At 48.6% G+C, this 20,927-nt stretch overlaps 1 protein-coding gene across 1 annotated transcript in view; it reads right to left on the minus strand.

The window, feature by feature from the left end:
• The window catches only part of LOC119394634 (acyl-CoA Delta-9 desaturase), a 111,691-nt gene that overhangs the window by 43,380 nt on the left and 47,384 nt on the right, over positions 1–20,927 (minus strand). Inside the window, exon 2 of the mRNA XM_037661953.2 lies at positions 13,105–13,287. Within this exon, the coding sequence (XP_037517881.1) occupies positions 13,105–13,278 (174 nt within the window). The 5' untranslated portion in view covers positions 13,279–13,287. The remainder of the gene's footprint in view (positions 1–13,104; positions 13,288–20,927) is intronic.

The following is a 20,927-nucleotide window of genomic DNA, read 5'->3' on the forward strand; positions in this document are numbered from 1 at the left end:
CGGCCGTGTCGTGTATCGGTGCGCCTGTGAAACCGAGAGTTCGAAGATAACGCGTCTGGTAGGCGTTGCTCGTAGTCGCAGGCAAAAGAGATGCCGACCAAAAACGTATAAAAGAAAAGACAGGACTTTTCAACTCCTATACGGGGGTGTTTTTCTTTCTATTTTTTTTTTTCGGTGTTCGTTTTACCTTTACGGTGTACCTCTACTGTACAAGAAAGCCTGAAGGGCGCATTAGTGCACGTTGCCATATTGTGAGGTCTGTTCGGCGTGATTAAGGTTTACTTACTAAGTATGCGGCCAACTAAAGAAGAAATGCTGTACATGCAGTTAGCCCCGACAAACGAGGCATCATGCATCGAAAGAAAAGAAAGTCGGAGCCACTGGCGCATAAAACACACAAACAATGCCGAGTAACTTGTTACGCTTCGATTCTTCGCCGTCAAACCCAGCTGAAGGCAACTCCTGCTGTTCGCGTGCTTAGCGCTGATTTAGGTCTGCGGGACGGCGGCGCAAGGACAGCGGCGCAGGCAGAAAGAGGATGTCGCAGAGTGCTGGTCGGTACACAAGGGATAACGAAGGCTCGTATGAGCAGCTCTGAACAATGGAGTCGCGTATTGAACGTGGCATGCACAACATAAAGAAAAAGGAAACGCGAAATTTATTGTCTTGCGGCTACTTCTTTGCTCTTTTCCTCGATGAATACTTTTTTCTGCTCATTCTTTCTTGCTGAGTCCTTTGTTTCCGAGCCAAGCCTACTCTCCATACAAATGCTTCGCTTGCGTACATCTGTAACCAACATTGTATGTACAGCTGTTTCGAGGTGCTTCTAGCTAGGTCGCTGCTTTCTTTATTCTTTCAAGCTTTCCTCGGTGGCGGAATGAAGAGTTTCAATGCTTCTGACAAATCAGCAGGAGCCAGCGATAAGAACGTCCGCAAAACTTGTGTTACTTCCCCCGTGCCTTCATCGTGTTCTCGTCTACTGTCACGTTTGAAGAGGGTCCCCCGGAAAAAACTGTTCCGGCACTTGTCGAAGGCTTTCAGGGATCTGTTACTTTCTTATTTATATATATTTTGTAATATGACCTGCGTTTACCATTGACTGCGTGCTGTTATCAATAATATGTACGATAAATGGCGTGATTAGCCAGAGCCAGTTCGTATATACGAACGGCTACATCGTACCAAATGATTCGTGAGCACGGGCTCTGGCCCCAGCTGAAACCCGAACTTTCAGCGCTTTCTCACTGAAACTGCAAAGCTTCAGTACTCCTTTCATTCGATCTCCACCTGCACAGAACGCAATGTGTATGAGAAAAACAAATACATGAAAAAGATAAGGTTAGCTGAAGAGCGGGGAAGAAAAGAAACACTGGCGTAGGGGATCGCGATCGCTAGGTCGACAGTCGGGAAAACACCTTTTCCCAGAACCACCGATTACCCCTGCCATACGTCAGACAATCTGTAGGTCGGCCTAATCAGGCACTGGCTTCGATTATATTTTCCTTCCCGTCGCAGCCATTCCGTATCCTATACAGGGCGTGCGTCCGATTATCATTAGTATGAATTACACATAACATCCAAACAGGACTTATTCCTCTTTTTAGGCACAGCTAAAATATCACCTACCAGTGTTCGTTACGATTCACACCACCGTTTTTAAAATAGACGCCATATCGAAAGATTAGGCTGCTGTTACAACGAAATATCCTTTTGTGCGAAACAATAGTGACAAAACAACGCAAATGGAAATTCGAGTGGCACAACTACTATGCTATCTTTTATGCAACTTGAGCACTGGTTGTTCGTAGCTAAAGACACAGAGAGTGAGAGAAGGAGAGAGAGAGGGAATGTTCAGGTATAGGTGAACTCGCTCTTCTTGGGGCGCGTTAATGAAATTGAGAAGCAGGAGCGGGGATCATCAGTGGCACTTTTATACGCAACAAGATCACGTATTGGCACACAACGAACAATGAGACACATACTACAATCGATTGATCTAACTCAGCGTAGACCGCTATCCTCCGATTCTCGCATCCTTAGACCAATAAAGTGCACGCAGAATTCGCTCATTCTACGCTGTTTGCCTCAAGCATATCACTGGAACGTGTGTTTGTCACGGTTTGACCGAGTACCAGTGATTTTGCCTTCTTGTGCAGCTTTGAACTCTTCGAAAGCGCGGTCACCGCCTCTGGGGTCACGGACTGAGGCGACCACGTGACGCGGTGATTACTATCCCTCAACGGGCCCAATCAAAATGAAAGTCTTCTCACAGAGTACTGACGGTTTTCTGTGACTTGTTCCCATAGATAAGCGTGCCCCAAGAGGCCGACGACAACAAACATTTTAGATTCCTCGTCAGACTTTAGTTTCACGTGCTAAACGAAGTTTCAAAGTTGTCGATGGTTTGTTTCAAGTCGTCTTCACTCTAAGACAGGTCGCACTTTTTGTGGTGTACTTATCCTGCGAAACGATAATCGTCATCTACCTCGCATCCTTGCGTCATCGCCACGTACCCTGTACTCCCAGGTCACGAATAACGTGCGCGCTGTCAACGCAGCACAGCACTTTTGGTAAGAAAGCGCCGAGCGCCGAGTTTTCGAGAAAGGAAGCGCAATCAATCGAGGTGCGGCAGAAAGACGCCCCAAAGGGTGCAACTTCTTTTATAGCGTCCAACACCGCCGAACAGCCAGTTGCGACCACATGCGCAAATAAAGGAACGACACTCGCGGCTGCCTCTTTCTTTAACCTCTGAGCAATTACGGAGGCCACAACAGAAACTGGAAACCAAGAGTGGGAAGGAAAATAAAAGGGATAGCGAGAATGTAATCAAGCGAGGTAAGAATGTGAAAGGAAAAAATACAAGCACAACTCTCGCAGTTATTTTTAGGTCGCTTTCCCGCAGCTTTACAAACGATATAAACATACTCGTGAATGACGGCACCGCTGTCGTATAATGCTTCTGTTCTGTGCACCGAGCCAACCTTGTGAGCACCACGCTTTTAACAGTTGCGCCATGGAGTTCAGCGTGCGTGCTTTGACGATTACAGTATGGTGTGAGGTCGAGACGCTGTTACGCCATAGCACTCACACTGCACTCTACAAAGTCGACAAACGGAACAGGCCGGAAAGCTAAAAAAGAAGAAAAAAACAGACCTATATATTTAAGTTTTCCTAACACAATCTCGAAAGCTTCAAGCAATGGCTTCAAAAAGAAAACGAGTCAAAGAGAAAATTTCGTAGAGCAGAAATGAAGAACGTGATGCAACAAAGAGAAGGCCCACTGCAATAAAGATAGAGGATACAGCGTAAAATAGCGTTCCCTGCCGTAACGCTGCATGACGCAAGGCATCAATAATTACCCTACACGGAGTTGTCACTCTCAGCATTGCTTCCCAACTGGGGAACAATGCCAAGGAGAGGCCGTGTACGCGATATCCTCGCACGATGAATCATACGTTAGTGCCAGCTTCGGATGACGAGCAACACTGGGATACTACGCTATATAATTCAACAGCGCCTTCCTCGTAAGAGGCTCTCGAAAGAAACGGCAATCGCAAACGGCAAACGCTACACATCACTTTAAGGCTGATACATTAATATTTGAGAACCCCGTTGCCGTTTATTTCGATATGATAGATTCATTACTTGAAGAGTAGGTAAAAGTGGCACTTGGGAATTTCGCGCCGTAAGCTCGGCATCTGAATGTCAGTGTGTCGTCACAGATTTCAGCCTTTTTTTTTTTTTTTCGTGCCACATATCTAGGCCGTATTGGCCCCATCAAATTTATTGAAACTTGCCGCGGTAAAGTATGTGGCTCCTTTAGAACGTGATATCAATCGTTTTTACCAATAAAGAATTAGCAGTGACCCCAGAAGACGCCGTAAAAAATCTCTGACGTCGCGCCGAATTTCTGCGCGAACAAGGCGGCGTCCCCACTTGTACTTTCTGCACGTTTGCTCGCTTACAAAGCGTCACCTCGCAGCAAAAGTCTACTTTTTTGTATGTTGAACGGGCCACTTTACAACAGGAGAACAAATCGTTTTTCTCTTTAGTGTGCAGAAGTGGGCCGGCGCCATTCGAGTGCACACTAAGAAACTCTTTTCGGCGTATCCTGGCTTGCCACGTGTATGACTCTCTTTAAAGACATACGTTAACTCTCTTTTGGGTCCCACAACTCTCCGAAGAGAGTATAATGATTTCCAAAGAGAGTTCACGTGACTCTTTAAAGAGAGTCATATACGTGGCAAGCCCAGAACTCTAAAAAAAGTGTAACAAATACTTCCTTTTTTTTTCTTAGTGTACATTGTCAAAAGGGGACCATGGGCTCAAGTGCGGCACGCTGTAGTCGAGGGGTAGAACCGTAAAAAAGAGGTTGGAAGATAATGCGCGCACCTCGAAGAATGGGCAGCCGAAATCGACATTGCCGCCTATCAACCACAGCAGCGATGGCCATGCGACGTTGCGCATATACTTCACGGCGCGGCTCCGAAAAAAATTCCGGCCGCCGGACGCGCTTGTTTCCTCCTTCCTCGAGCCATAAATTCGGCGGCGCAGCATTTTCTTCGCTCTGGCGGCGCGTCTTTGCTAAAACAAAACGGCCCTGCGCGGCTATGCCCTCGGCGGGCGTCTATTATGCCGGGCTTGGACGGTCAGCGTTTACTCTATAGCTCTGTTTTTGTTTCCTGCTCGTGGAAGCGCCAAGGCCGGTGTGTTCGTATGGTTGCATCGAAGTTGAGGCGAGCTAATAACTCCGACGAGGAAAAGAACTCTACCATACCAACACGGAGTGGGGGGAAAGAAGGAAAAAAATGACGTCACGTGATTTCGGAAGGGGGGGGGGTGTATACCAGGGACAGGAAGGCCCTTGGTTCTCGATAAGGCACGCTATGTTTGTTCGCTGATGGATCCGCAAACATCGGGAGAGAAGAGTAGCCAGCGGAAAGAACCCCCTCCTACGTCATCCTCCTCGTGGTTTTCCAGAGCATGAATCTGTCTGTTCTACGTAGTTGGTCAGAAACTATAGCTCCCTATTATACTCAAAAGAAGTTTGACTTCTCCTTATTGCTCTCTTGGAAAGCCGTGAATCCCGTGATTACGCTATAGAGCCTCATTTTCCCGCGAGCCGAGAGCGCAACGAATAAGTAATGAAGTCACCTTCTAATCCGACCATTTCAAACAAAACGCGCGCCAAGTCATCACGGCTTCAGACGCAAGAAAAAAAAAACACAGCTGCTCATTTCGTTATAGGAACAAACAGTGGACACCAGGCGTGTACGCGCTCAGTAGAGTGTTTTAGCAGTACTGGTTTACCGTAAGATAAATATGGAAATACTGTACCGTGGTGGCCGGCACGGGGCTCTTTTTTCAAAGGGCACTAAAGAGAAAAGCAAGTTTTCTCATATGAGTAATTTACTTTTTCACAATTCCAAAATCACCACGTTTGCCGCGCGGAGACGCTTGGTAAACGAGAAAACGCGGAAAAATAAAATGCTATATAGTGGCGACGCCACCATTACATTCCCGCACCAAACGCCGTGACGTCATACATTTTTATGGCATCCGCTAGATCCTACGTAGTTCCTAATCAGTAAAAAGTAAAGTACATTATCGTCTTGATTGGGTCATAGATTTAACATACCAAGTTTCAGGAAATTTCGTTTAGCCAATGTCGCTAAAATACGAAATACCGTTAGAAATCTATGACGTCACGCGCGGAGATATCGGCGCGAAATTTAAAGAAGAAAGTCTGACCTTGATTTTTCTCCTCTATTAATCAACCTGTGATGACGAAGTTACCGACATTAGAGTTCTCAAAGTACAATTTATCAATCTAAACCGATTCATTGTTTCACTTGAATGTGCCTTTAAACGTTTTAGCCGCGCCAGTTGCTCATTGCGTGCGGTCACGTAATGATATAATTGAAGTGGCTAATAGATGTATTGCAGACCTCTATTAACCACCTCGAAAATGCTGTGTGCCGACTACGACGGTGCGGTAGTACCGTATTTACCGTACAGTAAGCTGGCATTGCTAAAACGCCCGAATGTGACCAGGGCGCGGAAAGCGGAGTCCATTCAGCGCTCGACTGTACAAGAGAGGAGAGCGTCTCCTCTATGCATTTTGAAACAAAAGCACACAATAGAGTTCCCAGCTTTCGCGTCGCAATCATTGGACGATCCTTCGGCACCACACCTGGTTTCAGTGACTTGATTAGTCTTAAATTTAGCCCGTCTGAAGCCGCACTGGACCTGACGTCCGTTTTGAACAGGTTGGTTAAGTGTTTCTGGAATGAAACATTTGTGGCGTCCACTAGAAATTGAGGTTCGGTATACTGTATAAGAGCTCCGTGAGACTCCGCTGTCACATACTGCGGAGTAGACGCCATCTCTCTCTCTCTCTCTCTCTCTCTCTCTCTCTCTCTATATATATATATATATATATATATATGTGTGTGTGTGTGTGTGTGTGTGTGTGTGTGTGTGTGTGTGTGTGTGTGTGTGTGTGTGTGTGTGTGTTTGAAGAGAGAGAGAGGGAGACTGCTTTTGCTATGCTAACGGGAAGTATGACGATTCGCACGTCAGTGATACTCCAGGCGAAACGAGAAGTTAGGAATGCGCACTGTATGGAGAAACAGTTGTTCGGCCAGTGGATAACCTCACACTTCACGTTTCCCACGGCAGGGATCGTTTTCTCTTTGCGCTGGCCGTTGAGAAGCAGTAAAAGGCATACACGTTACGTGAGCCTCGCTGAATACCATGTTAATGCGTGTCTGTGCATCTATATGCGGGTTAGCGCGTACGAGAGTCGCTGGGAAAAGTAGACGGGCGCGAACTACATACAGGTTCGGAAGGGTTGCGCCGAACGTGCAACCCGCTCGCTCTCCGCGTGAACTCCACGCACCGAGGCGGCCCGTTATGCAATTCGGCGCCTCCGCCCGTTCCTCCTCCTCTGCCCTTCTTTTGCCTGCATTTCGCGGGCTCCCTCGGCACTCTCGGTCACACACTTGCCTGCCGGCCGCCCGACGGAAATGACTGCGCGCGCAAGCTGGTTTCCTGGGAGTATCCTGCTCCCGAATATGGGTCAAGTTTAGGAAGATTACGCCGCATCATTTGCTTTCTTTCTTTTTTATTCTGTAGGGCAGTTTCGGGTCCTTCTTTCTTTTTTTTCTTCTTTTTTTGGCATTCCCTTCTCTGTTGCGTGGCCATCGCACGTGCTGGAATGGCTACACAATACCCCGTTTCGTTCTACGCCGTAGTGAAGACGTCACGACAGGTTTGGGGCGGCGTTTACGTCAAGTTGGCCATGCAGTGACGCACTGAATCGACATTCTAGCGCATCTAATCGTTGTAAACGGCGGGAGTGCGATAGTCGGACGGCAAATGCGCACTTATCGGCAAAACGCACCGACCAGAAATATTTTGTGGCATGGTTCCCTGGAAAGGGTATGCGCCACATGTAAAGGCTGTGGCATAGTACTGACGTCATGCGATACGAAATATGATACCCCAGGCAGCACACAACGTCGGGCCGATATTGGTTTTACGGCGGCTGTGCGCGGCCCCACCTCGGGCCAGCGCTGCCAGCCTGGCGCCGATATCGGCGGAGCCGTTGACTTTTGCCGGCAAAATAGGGCCGACTTTGCCGCCTTTCAGCCGATGTTGGTCTTTCACCGGCAACATTGGGCCGAGTTATCCGGCCTTCTGCCGGCTTCCCGCCGATATCGGCTTAGCCGACTTCTTTCATCGGCAACATTGGGCCGAGTTTGCCGGCGTTTTGCTGTTCTACCGCCGATATCGGCTTAGCCGATGGCCTTCACCGGCAACATTGGGCCGAGTTAGCCGCCATTTTGCCGTACTTTCGCCGACATCGGCCGAGCCGATGGTTTTCCCCGGCAACATTGGGCCGAGCATGCCGTCATTCTGCCGTGCTTCAGCTGACATCGGCGGAGCCAATGGCTTATCGATGATGTTGGAACTTTCTTGTCTCCCTTCAGACAGTTATACATGCCCTGTTGAGAACGTCCTCCTGCGTCGCGGCGCTCCAAAAGTCCTCGTCACCGACAGAAGTACGGCTTTTACGGCAGAGCTAACGCAAAACATCTTGCAATAGAGCCACACAAGTCACTGACGGACATCACCCGCAGCGAATGGCCTCACCGATAGGGTAAATGAAACCCTCGCCGACATGCTGGCAATGTACTGTACGTCGAACACATGACATGGGACATAATATCTTCCGCACATAACCTGAAGTTAACGCGGCAGTGTAAGAAACGGCGCACATATGACGCCGTTCAAACTAGTTCACAGAAGCCCCTCAACGACGCTGGACGCCGTGCTGCCGGCCGTCAGTGACGAGAATAACCTGGACGTTCCGCTCTACCTTTAGCCCGCCGAAGAAGCCCGGCAGCTCGCCCGCCTAGCATACAATCGTAATTCAATAGAGCATTAGGCGCTTGAATATTTGTAGCTTAAGCTGTAGAATACCGCTGCATACATTGCTGTACTAGCACAAATAACAAAGTTCAAATATTGTACCGTGCTAATGCCGCACGTACGACTCGGGGCGCGAAGTATCGCCGACTGAATAGCTTGCATTCTCTTATTAGTTTCTGCTATGACAATGACTAACAACTATCACTAGCACAGTCACTTTTCTACCAAAAAAAGGTGGTCTTTAGAAGAATAACTGACTCAAATTAGATGGCCACTTCGTTGACCAGTTGTTCAACGCTATCAAAAATGTTGAAACGTTGTAACACGTACCATTAACTTCATGGGCCAAATTCGAAGTACTTCTGTTTCGTAAATGTTTTTGCCACTGGTCGGCCGACTTCGCTAATGTATCCAGCATCAAAATTCACCCAAACATTCCCGCACGAATGCTTTTAGCGGAAGAAGTTTTATGTGAATACTAATTCTGTGCATAAATCGAGCCTGTCATCATATTTATAGCGCTATATCCTTTCAGCCGCTGAATGTGTGGCGCGAGCGCTCATATACTACATGGACAGTTTCCGATCTCTGTGTTTACACATATTTACTCACGCGCGTGTTTGGGTCAAGCGTAACAAGCGCATTTGCTTCAGTGATGTCACATAATTTTACTTTATGAAAATAGTAAAAGCTCAGCAAGGCGTGTTGCTGAGCTAGTTGGTTCATTACTTGAGAAAAATAGGTATGGTGCAAAAAAGGCCGGGCGAAGTGAAGACGCGTTTTGTCGTTTGAATCTTTACAAATCAACTAGCCCGCTGACCATCTTTAACGAACTGACAAACACGTGTTTGCCACGTCGTTGTCAGTTCGCATTTGCACTTCGTTGCCGTCCATTTGTGACATACATATCTTTTTCAAGTAAAAATCTCGCTCAACGATTGCTTCCCACGTGCTTTCAGAAACAGTCGCATAAAATTATTATTATGGCACGTGAAATACGATGAAAAATGCGGCTCCAACGTGGTGTACGCAAAGTTTTCATGCAGCGACATGTGGCAACAAGTGATGCATTGAAAATTCCACGAACGCCTTTCTCAAACGGCATGCCCATAGACATGCTGGGGGAATCGCACACCATTGTGGTAGGCTGAGCAATGCTTTCAAGAAGGGAGAATTCGCATTTTTTTTCGTCTTCTTCAACCTCTAGCCCCCCCCCCACCTCCCTTCCTTCCCCTCGTTCACCGTCATTGTCGCGAAACTCGCTTGACCAGGCAGGGTAGGGTAGCCGTCCAGACGGAGGGACAATCGTAGCTGCGGCAGCAGGTTTTTTTAACTCCGACCAGCAGAATTCTTCAAGAAGTGCGTAGTGTGGACATGTGTGGTGGAAAGTCAAAATCGTGCACGAGACGGATACGCGGCAGGATTCCGGCATTGTTTTCGGCAGAGATCACCGCAGCGAGAAACCAGTGGCCCCCTGCTTCCATTTTGAACTCGCTCACCTCATATAAGGCCGCGTGTTCACTGCTGTTACGTGTCATCAGATTTTGTTCTCTTCTTATCGCGTATTCTCTATTGACCATCGTGTTTTGTGTATATGGTGCGCTTGCATTTTTTATTCGCTCGTGTTTTTAGCGATCCAACGGGCACACGTGAGTGGTTTTTATGCACGATTCCTTTCTGTTACAATCTTACCTTTAGATTAGGAATGCGTGCGTGTCTATCTTGTTTAGATGTAGAGTTCATGGGATCTTGTGGTACCGCTCGCAATGTTTCTCGCGTCGCGTGCAGCAGTTTATCCATCTTTTTGGCCCTTAAGATATCACTGAAAAAATTGCAATTCCCGCTTAAAGGATAACGCTAATTCAATTGCCAGTCATGTGTTGCGAATGCCTACCGTTCCTTGGTGAACTTAATAAACGTGGGGGGAGGGTGCTCCTCTGCTCGTAATTAGCTCACGCGTATACACAATCTTCTAGTCTAGTTGCCACTCTTAATCTCTCTTTTTCGGCAAGCCGCCTAACATTATCTTTCTTTTCTTTGGGTCCGTCTTTAATTCTACTTAAATGCTGCCTTCATTTACACCTCCAGAATTTTTTTCGTGATTCGGCACCGTCGTTACTGAAAAGCGCGATATCGTCCGCAAAACGCAAGTAGCTAAGATATTCTTCGTTAATCCTTATTCCTATTTTGCCCGTTCTAGTTCTTTCAATATTTATAGTGAATGTGCCGCGCATAACGTTGAAGTGATTGTCGCATAGGCGTGCGCACAGTGGGGCAGGGGGGCGGCCGGCCCCCGTAGTCACTTAAGAAGAGGTGAGCGCAAGGTCTGCCAAACACATTGACTTAATAGGGAGGAAGGGGGGCGCCGCGATGAACCTTCGCCCCCCCCACCCCCTCTGAAGGGGATTCCTGCACACGCCTATGATTTTGCGCCTGATCCCATTCTCGATTAGGATTGTCCTGCTTTTTTTGAGGAATACGGTGGCTGTGGGGTTGTTTTAGATGTTGGCTACGGTATCTATAGATGTTTAGATATTCCTTTATGGCATAATTATTCCGGAACTGCTGGCGTGTGTTCATATCTGTGAATAAATTTGTGTTTATCACCTTGCAAATGTGTTGCTCCTTAATTTCTCAGACGCATGCGTAGTTGGTGCAGCAGGCCTTTCATCAATTTAGTTTTGTTTGAGACAATATTGACTTTCGTTCTCGGCCTTGCATGGTTCGACAGAATTGTGGGTCTTAATCGCACACTAAGACATCAGTGGAGCAGTCGTTCTAATTAGGAAGCATTTTTCGAATATGGCACCAATGGCAGTCGATGAATGTCGTTGGGCCGCGAATAGTCTATTTTAGCGCTGCTCACTTACAGTACAGTAACCGCAGTAATACCGAACTGCCGTGGTCGGCACGCAGCCATGTCACATTATAACACATGTATCAGCCTGCCTGATCAAGTTACTTTACGCATCGAGCAACTACCGCCGGTGTCTCCATATAACCTAGCTACGTGCCGACCACGACGGTACAGTACTACCATAGTACTACCGTACTTAACGCACGGTAAGCCACCACTGCTAAAACATAATAACGGGTGTAAACGGTCACGCCGGCGGCTACCCGACGTCTGCGGGGCCGACACCGCGCCAGCATCGGCTAGCATACATAGGCCCAATGACGGCTTGCCATCATCGGCTGAATAACGGCAGGCCCGTCTCGGACCGACGCTGGCTAGCCCACGTCGGCCCGAAGCCGGCAAGCCCGCATCGGCCCAAAGGCGGCTAGCCGACGTCGGGCCGATGCGGGTGGAAGTAGCGCGAGCGTGATTTGCCGACGTGGGGCCAATATTGCTGCCGTCATTTGCCGACGTTGGGCCGAGATCGGTCCAATGGCGGCGTGCTGCCTGGGACGTTATGGGATGTGTTCCAATTCTTTTATAATTATTGGGGATTTATGTCCCAATACCACCATATGACTATGAGGGACTCCGTAGTGGAGCGCTCCGGAAATTTTGACCATCTGCTGTCCTTTTACGTGCGCCTAAATACATAAGTATACACGGGCCTCCAGCATTTCGCCTCCATCTGTTCTGTTTTAACTGACTTCCTGTGGAGAAGTGGAGGTTTATGTTATACCTCGGCTACTCCATGAAATGCAGCCGATGCGGCCTGGATTCAATCCCGCGACCTTCGGGTCAGCAGTCGAGCACCTTAACCACTAGACCACCGTGGCGGGTGAAACGTATTGGATATAAAAACGCGTGACATGAGAGTAGAAAGCTTAATCATGTTGGCAAAACAAGCGGTTGATCGCGAACGGCGTAGGCGACGGCCGGCGTCAGTTTTGCTAGACATACTGCTCGAAGTCGTGAGTGGCGGCGGGCTGCTGCGATGTGCTTGTCGCTCGCGAAGGATTAGTTTTATTGACTATTTTCTTACAGAACAAAGCATGACTTTGCAAAGTTGTTTGTTTAGTGCTTCATGAATCGGACACGAAGTCTTCTGAGCGTGCACGCCGAGGCGTCGGACGTGGGCGGAGCCTGCGGCTATTCGCCCCACGTGTCCTGAATCGTCGCATGCCGGTGATCGTACTCGCCTCAGCCACGGTGATTGGAGCGGTGAGGAACGGATCGGCGACACGGGTGTCACCAGCGGCTTGACGTCACACGTCTCCCGCGCTGTCATTGGCTGCGGTTGTCTGACGATCCAATCCGGAGATGAAAAGATCTACCAGGTTTTGACGTAAGCTGGACATCCGATCAGGAGGTCGGGCACGACGAAACGTCGCCACTCCGACAGCTGCACCGCAGCGTCGGACGTCTGTTCAGACGCGAAATCGGGCCGCCTGTCTCGCCTTTTAAGCTCGTTAAAAATAATTCTGCTACAGTGGTATCGGTCAGCGTTTATAGGTATCGGCGGAGTAGTAGAGGCGTGCGGAGACCATACCAAAACATTTCGAGACTTTTCCGCTAGGGGAAGGACGCATGCGCTGTGGCACAGTAAAAAAGGCGGATTCGAGCATACGATCAAGTGAGCACGTCATGAGACACAGTGACGCGACTAAGTAAGAAGCTGTCGCATAACCTTTAGATGTGCAAAGCAATTTCTTTTGTAGGAAGGCGTTCAGAACGAGGGTGAATAAAAAAAGGAAACAAACAGTGCTGCTCACCTCATGGTCCAGCAGTTCTGACTTGCTGAGCGACACGTACTCGGTCTGCTTGATAAGGTCCATGGCGTCGATGAGATCCAGGTCGCGCTTGCGCAGTCCTGTCTTGCCATTGAGCGACAGCATGTCGGCCGGTGTGGTCGCGGCTGTCTTCTCCATCTTGATGTCGTTGTTCATGGCCGACCACTGCGCACAGAAAAGAAAACAGACGAAGAAACGTTAGACGGCTAGCTCTAATGCGAGAGGTACTGGGTTCGATCCCCAGGGCGAAAAGGTTTTTTTTCTAGGGGGCAGAGAGGTATCCCAACCTGAAATGTACCCACTCTCGGTGGCGGGGGTACGCTGCCCCCACGAAGCAATGCCGAAAATAACCATCTTCCCCAACTTCAAAACGCTATCGACGAGCGCGCGAGTGAATCTAATCTCCAGCCTATCGGCAAATCTGGCGGCATGACTCTTGGAGTGCCGCGGTCGTCTACAGTCCTGAAGTCAGCTGAGAAGTGCGCTCTAAAATTCCCTAGGAGGGACTTCGTTGGCTATTCCATATCAGGGGGCACTAGAAACGCCGCTCTTCCAGCTTTCGCTGTGACTGTGCTGCGGTATCAGCGCAGGCCTGGCGTTTTTTTTTTTTTTTGCCGTCGCTTCTAAATTTAGTCCATGGTGGAAAATTCATTGTATCAAATAGAGCTACCAGAGCATAGGAAGCCCCCAATAAGGCGAAGCTCAGACAAATCCGTGTAGTTCGAGTCCATTCTCATGAGAACTCAGCAATCCATCTAGTATTTTTTCTTGGGGCCTGGGGCCGCCTGCGGCTTCGTCCACTTCAACTCGTGCCGCCGCTGCTTCACGTGAGATTTCCAGTTCTTGTTATCACGCGCGCTATGCTCCAGTTCCCTTGCAGCGATCACTATGAGCAAAAAAAAAAAAAAAGGCAATAATAAGTAAAATGCTTTGAGCGTTTCCCTGACGCCTTCCAGTAGACGCTGAATAGATTCGTATCCACTGACTTTTTTTTTGTCTTTCATCGTCTGTTTTCTCTTTTTTTTCGTACCAACGCACGTGCTATGAAATATGTAGTTTTGGTTTCGCGTGCAAGCATCGCTATGGGGTTGGCGGGAAAGACTGAAGGAAGAGAGCCACGTTTGATTACCACTAGAGTTTTCTACGGATAAACACGTGCGGGACAGCGGCATCAGTTGCACAGGGAAAAAAAATGGTAAAGAAGGCCACATTATGCATATTAAGGGCACGAAAATAGTTGTTTAACCTTATTTCGGGACATCTAAACGCTGAACACCAAACGCCATGGCGAACACCTTACGAAGAAATACTCGAAGGCCGCCTTACCAGAACTGGACGAACGAAAAACGTCGCTGGAGCTCACGTTTGGACAAGGGCACATTCCTTTATAGGACAGCAACTGCTCCAGAGACATTTCTGGTTCAACAACTTCTCGTCAGTTCAAGCCGCCACTTCGCTCTGAATATCTGTCATATTTTGACCTGGTACATCAAAAGTGGCGCTGCACGTGCGTTATCAATGCTTGTCGCCTATTGAACGTATAGTTTTGCCTCAAATTCCGACAAGGGATTGCGCCAAATGTTGCGACATTCCACACTGCTACACAGAAGGAAAAATCGGGCTATTAAAGTGCAGCTCAGATACCACTGGGACTAATGGCATCTGGCATGAACACAAATGCTTCAACAACGTACAAACAAAAAAGGAGCAGTAGGGATATACCCTCACGTATATGTAAAGTATCCGGATACCCATGTTTCTCAAGCCTGTAACTTACTTCCCGCGTTTCGTCATAACGTGCACCTGGCAGGGTGGAAAACCGGAGGCAAATTGGTGCAGCTCTTACATAACGACGTTCCCGACAGATGTGAGCCTCGTAGTGAAAGCTCTAGAATAGCCTATCGAAGAGCGCGGCAAATGAACACTTTTGAAAGATTCGAGGCATCTCACATCTTCGAGCACGGTATCCCCCGAGAAACAGTGAGCTGTACACACACGATCGCGCAGTCACAGGCGGGCGCTGCTGCCGCTCATGTCCATACACATTCTCACTATGCAGCCCCACCGACGAGAACGGAATTGGGAGGGGGGGGGGGGGGGGGGAGGCATGCACGGACAGATGCGCACGCGCGGAAGTGGCAGAAGGACTGGATAGGATGGTCCTTCTCGGCAGTGCAACAACAGGGACCGCGGCAAATGCGGAAAAGGTTGTTCTGGGGGTTCGCTGCCTGTGTGTGTGTTGGAGATGGGAGGAGGAGGGCGTTGAGAGGAAGAACTTGCAGTATAGAGTTGGAGGGAGGGAGATTCTTTGAGCAGCCGCGGTGGCTCTGCGCTTGGCCTAGACCTCTACGGCGAACACAGCGAGCGAAAATTCGGCGATCGCCCTTGGAGCGCCGGACTGCTTTTCCCATGCGGGGCCTCCGGCGGGCAATAATTGGAGTCGCTCATGCGGACCGTGCCCTGTGGTGGTTCCTCTCAGACACGCGCTCTGATTTTTTTGCTTTGTCTTCTTTCTTTATTTTCTTCCCTAACGCGCTTCGTTGAATAATAAAAAAAAAGATGGAAAGAGGAGCACGTGGCACAAGTTCACAGGCAAATTCTCGCTCGCCGTCCGCGTGTGCACCGTTGCCGAAGCGTACGCGTTACGAACGTGATTCCGTCCACACTTCGCCGTGGTTTTATGATTATTAAATATGGCACTAACCAAACTACAGCGTCCTGTTGCCTTAAATGACGTTAGCGTGCACCGCAGTGTCATGCTTCTTTAACACGTCTAAAGACTTGGCGCGTGTTCCGTGTGCACATTAACAGCCCTTTCGTTGTTTTTTCGTTTTTTTTTTCCTCTCTATTCTGTGTATTGTTCCCTGCTCTTATGCGTAGGGTTGCCAAACGGGCACGTCCTTGGTTAACCTGCCAGCCTTTCTATTGATAATCGAGCCTGCTCGAAAGTTTCGCTTTTGGGACATCCGTATAAATTTCTACTGTTTTACGCATTCTCAGTACGATCATAATCCTTCAAAACTATCGAGGGATTGTGGTACGATTAACGTGGGAAGGAGAAAGCTTAGGGTTGGACGCGTGCCGTGCAACGGAGTGTGCATAACTTGTTTGCTGTAGCTATTTTCACTTAAATTTCACTGATATTTAAGAAAAAAAAACACATCGAGAGGAAAACTTGAGGATGTGCCATGCGTTCGGCACAACGCTTCACTGGAAAGGAACTGGAAATTAAGTGAAAGATTGCGTACCGGCTTCTCATTGTGACAGTTCCTTTTACGTCACTGCGGTGCCAAGCCTACGTGCGGTGGGTCATATACTGAGTAAAACTGCGCCGCTGCGCACTAATTCTCCGGCAGGTAAACCCCTGCCGCGGCGTTCCACCTGTGGCCGGCACCGCTGCACAGTCCCTGAAGAGGAGGAAAGGTTGGCGCTGTCTTCTGCAAAACTAGAGGGAGCACGGTTGAACCTGGTTGAACGCCAGCACTGCGCAGCCGCGACAGCATTCTTTCTTGTCCTCTTTCTTTCTGAAGCTACTCGCGTGCCTGGCTACACACGCTCAAGTCAAGACAGCTGCCACGCAGAACTGGCCCAAAAAGGCTTTCTTTTGTCTTTCTTTCTTTCTTTCATCAACTGTCAGGTTGAAAGTACCCTGTGCCTGCGTTCTGAGGCCGGGCAAGGAACGACCTTTCCAGCTACAAACTTTTCGCCTTCTTCTTCAACGCACTTTTTCCTGGCACCTGTCGCGCAGAATCGTACGCGGAGGAGGGATCACCGTACGCGCCGTCGTACAGTTCCAGCTCCTGGATTCCAAGGAGAAACGTAGCAATCATTCGAAGAGACACTAAACAGGAAAAAAAAAAAATAATAAAATTACCGCTACGCTCTAACGTGGCAAATTACTTGTTCTCAATAAGGAGAACAAGAAAAGTACCGTTTTATCGCGACGGGAGGTTTCCTACGCCAGAGAAGAGGTTCTTGATGGAAAAAGGAAAATAGAAAGGTGGGGGAGTGACACAGTAACTGTCTCTCAGTCGAGGAGCCGCGTAGCGAAGCCACTTTGAAGTGGGAGAGAGTATTTGCACCTCAACAGCTCGGGGTCACGTGACCCAAGTTGCAACGTCGCATATGACGTCATTGGTTAACGCGATCGGCTTCAACTGGCTATGTCTTATTGTGACTACGTCTTGTCAAGGTACTCTGAGGTCAGGTGATAAAAAAAAAAGGAAGGCGCGTTTTGTTGCGATCATGGTTCGCGTGCTCGAGTTCAAGTTATCTTACATTCTTGTGATCGTCGTCCACGCTTCCACGCTAGCTGCGCGCCCTGGCGGATTAAGGTTCCTTGCCCGGTGAAGGAAGCCCGCGTAATCGAAGTCACTCCACTGAGCCCGTCATGGACTTTTCATGTGTCGTTGCTTAGGTATGAGAGTAACGAGTGCTGTCGAGGGCAGCCTATATGAACGGGCGGTCATATAGGCTCCCTAGTTGTGTGGCGTAACAGGTATGTTTGCCGGCATTTGCTGCTACCGCTGTTAGCGCCGTATGCTTTGCATCGAAGGAATCTTCTGAAGTCTACAGGTGTACAGTGTGCTGACCAGTGGCCTGTACTGTACTGCGTTACGTACCCGCACAGCAACATACCCGACTCGCCAGTGAGACGAGCACTAGGTGATCTAGTGGTTATGGTGCTTGGCTGGTGATCCGAAGGTCGCCGGACGGAATCCGCGGCGGTAGCGTTTTCGATGGAGGCAAATATGTTCGAGACCTGTGTGGTGAGATTTAAGTGCATGGTAAAGAACCCCAAGTGGTTGAAATTACCGCAGCCCTCCACTACGTTCCTCATAATCTTATCTGCTCTTGGGGCTTTAAAGCCCAACAAATATTACTCTTTGGTCGAGTTGCGACGCGGCATGAAGAGGTGCAAAAGAAAACGGGATACCGTGGCGCAATGTAGCAAACTAAAGGAAGAAGCAGAAGACCGTAAGTGAATTTAGCCCGGGGCTCTTTCTAGGTGCTCCAGTTCTTGATCTGTCTTCACGTACCCAAACCAGTTGTGTTCGCCACTCTCAAAGCCCAGGAGATGCGATCGTACGATTGCTTCATCGCTTAGCGATGACGAACTATCAATATCTACCATAATCAAGCCGCCAACGAACTACGCAGCGTAGATGACGACCACAAGAATGTAAGATAACATGAATTCGTGCACGCGAACCACGATGGCAACAAAACGCGCTTTCCTCTTTTTTATCGCTTGAGAAGACGTAGTCACAATAAGACATAGCCAGTTGAAGCTGATCGCTCTAACCAATGACGTCATATGTGACGTTGCAACGTGAGTCACGTGACCCCGAGCTGTTAGGTGCAAATAGACTCTCCCCTTCGAAGTTTAAGCAGCAACTTACCATGACGTTATAGCCGTGACGTCACAAACAGTATTTAGCAGCATCCAGGCGCTCTACTGCCTCGCAACGGCCCAAATAAGGCAGAAGATCTTAATATCCATGGTAAACGTTTCAGTATCAGTGTCGCACTTTCAGCGTAAATTTCAAAAGTTAAGTATGACCCTCATTTTGCTGTTTCTTCTGACATTTTGTTTTGCGTCCTTCAGTGTGGTTATGTCGCACATGACCACGGATTAAATCCAAACCAACGTAACGCAAGAAACACCCATGTACCGCGCATCGAGTGCCCGTCAACCACATTTCAGATGGTCATAACGAATCCCAAGTTATGCCACTTCCACGTGCATCATAAAGCAGTTTATAGGTTTTCGCGCGTAAAACAATGGAAAAAACAAGAAAGAAACATGTATTGCAGTCCGCACCTTGCGCCCGTAAATTTTGACTGAGTCTTTGTCACGCAAGTTCAGCCTTGGTAATAGGGCCTCCACGTGCCCGCCGATTTCTTCCGCTGGCTGTCCAAGTGTACGAATATGCCCTTTGTGTGCACGTTTGCGTGCAGTGAGTCACATCAGCATAGAAAGTGCCAGTGCGCCAGGGTTAATTTTGAATGGACGTCAGCTGCCGCGGCCTGGCGACTGAATAATGGGGAGTTGCAAAGCAGTCTCTGTTTGTGCAGACGTTGTGTGCGCTCGCGAAGTGCACAAAGCAGCTAGTCGGCTAGTAACATGCCTGGGCACACATTACATGTAGCGTGAGCGCTTTGCGATACAAAATCCAAGGGCCCTGGCCTACCCGGTCTTCAACACGAGCCGATCTGAGGGCGCTGTTGCTGTTTCTTCAAGCAGTCGGACTGACTGACAAACTGTGACTGTTGGCAGAAAATGTTGCTGTGTAGCACTTGGACTACGGTCGTGACTTTTCTTTCTTCTTTTTTTTTTGTCGCGTGCTGTCGTCACAAACTCCTCTTCTTCTCTTTCATTATTTTACACCCCCTTTCCGCTTCCCAAGTAGAGGGTAGCAAATCGGAGACTTCATCTGGTTAACCTCCATGTCTTTCCTCTCTCTCTCTTTCTCTTCGATGCGCCTCATCGTTTTCATTATATGTAATGTAAAATAGCTATAACTTCGAATGCTCATGGTGCGTCTTACTAAACTTCGTTCTCATTGTTCCAAATTGAAGGCCTTATAAAAAAAAATGTAACCGATTACAATTACTTCCGTCAAAAACCTAATTGATGAAATTTTACCAATTACTGGCCCACGAAGGCAGTTTAGCAACTGCTAAAATACAATCGACTTTTTTTACTTCACTTCCGAAAATTCTTAGGAACATCCGCAGTATGATGAACCGAGCTGGCCTGGATCTTACAGTGCGTCTCGAACAGACCTTCACTGACACTCGTTTCTGAAGTTTTTCTTCGTTGGCATTTTTCCGTTTTACTGCCAAGGTACGAGCAGAAACACTGAGCACTTGCTCGATGGGAAAGGAAGGGCAGGATGTCGTTTTAACGTACGGATTGAGCGCAAGACTGTGGTTACTCAATAACCGCGATTTTCACATTTAAGTATTCTGTAGAACGCAGAGCTCCATTGGTGCTGAGGCTTAGATAATGCACTTCCTGTAGGTGTCGTAAAACGTTGGAAAGAAAAAAAAAAAATCAGCCGTAGTTTATTTTCTGGCATCAGTGTTCGACACGGCCATCCATATTCGGGTCATAGCAACACCGGCCAACAACTCGTGCAGCGTGAAGGTGAGCCGATAGATTTCGACCGGGTTCGCTTGCCGGAGCATGCGCACCCGTGAACCTGCAGCTTGCACGACCGCCGGGGGCTCACTGCATACTGGGTGCATCAAAGCGACGTCGCACGTCTTCACTTGACTCGTGAAATATACACATTCGTGACGACACACAGTCTACACTCGTGACTGATGTGCTAACACGATGAGCAGGTTTCGCTGTACTGTATGCACCACGTTGATTCACGTGATGGCGAACACTGCAGTATACGCAAGAAAGCTTAAATCGATCGCCTTTGCCTGCCTGCTCGGTACACTATAAACAAAGTTAGTAGGCACCGCCCTGTGGGGGCCAAGTTATCTTTTGATTTCTCGTAGTTTTTCTACCTGACTTGACACCTACGCGTTTGTGACGGGTGCAGGAGACGAGAGTGAAATAAGAGAAATAAAACAGTAAAAACGGAGTGGGAGCTACGACGTCGTCATTTAATAGAACTCGTCATTATCGTACCCACCACTAGGGCACTTGAGCATCTGTACGTGTCTAAGACGGCTCGTAGTATCAATGTGGGTTGCCAGCTGCCGCCCGCGCGCCGAGATTACAGCGCCGCCAACAGCCACGATGCCCCGACCGTTCCCGCGTCCCCTGCATGCCTGACTCCTCG

This window comes from Rhipicephalus sanguineus, chromosome 1, assembly GCF_013339695.2.
Source record: "Rhipicephalus sanguineus isolate Rsan-2018 chromosome 1, BIME_Rsan_1.4, whole genome shotgun sequence".
NCBI classification, from domain to species: Eukaryota; Metazoa; Arthropoda; class Arachnida; order Ixodida; family Ixodidae; genus Rhipicephalus; species Rhipicephalus sanguineus.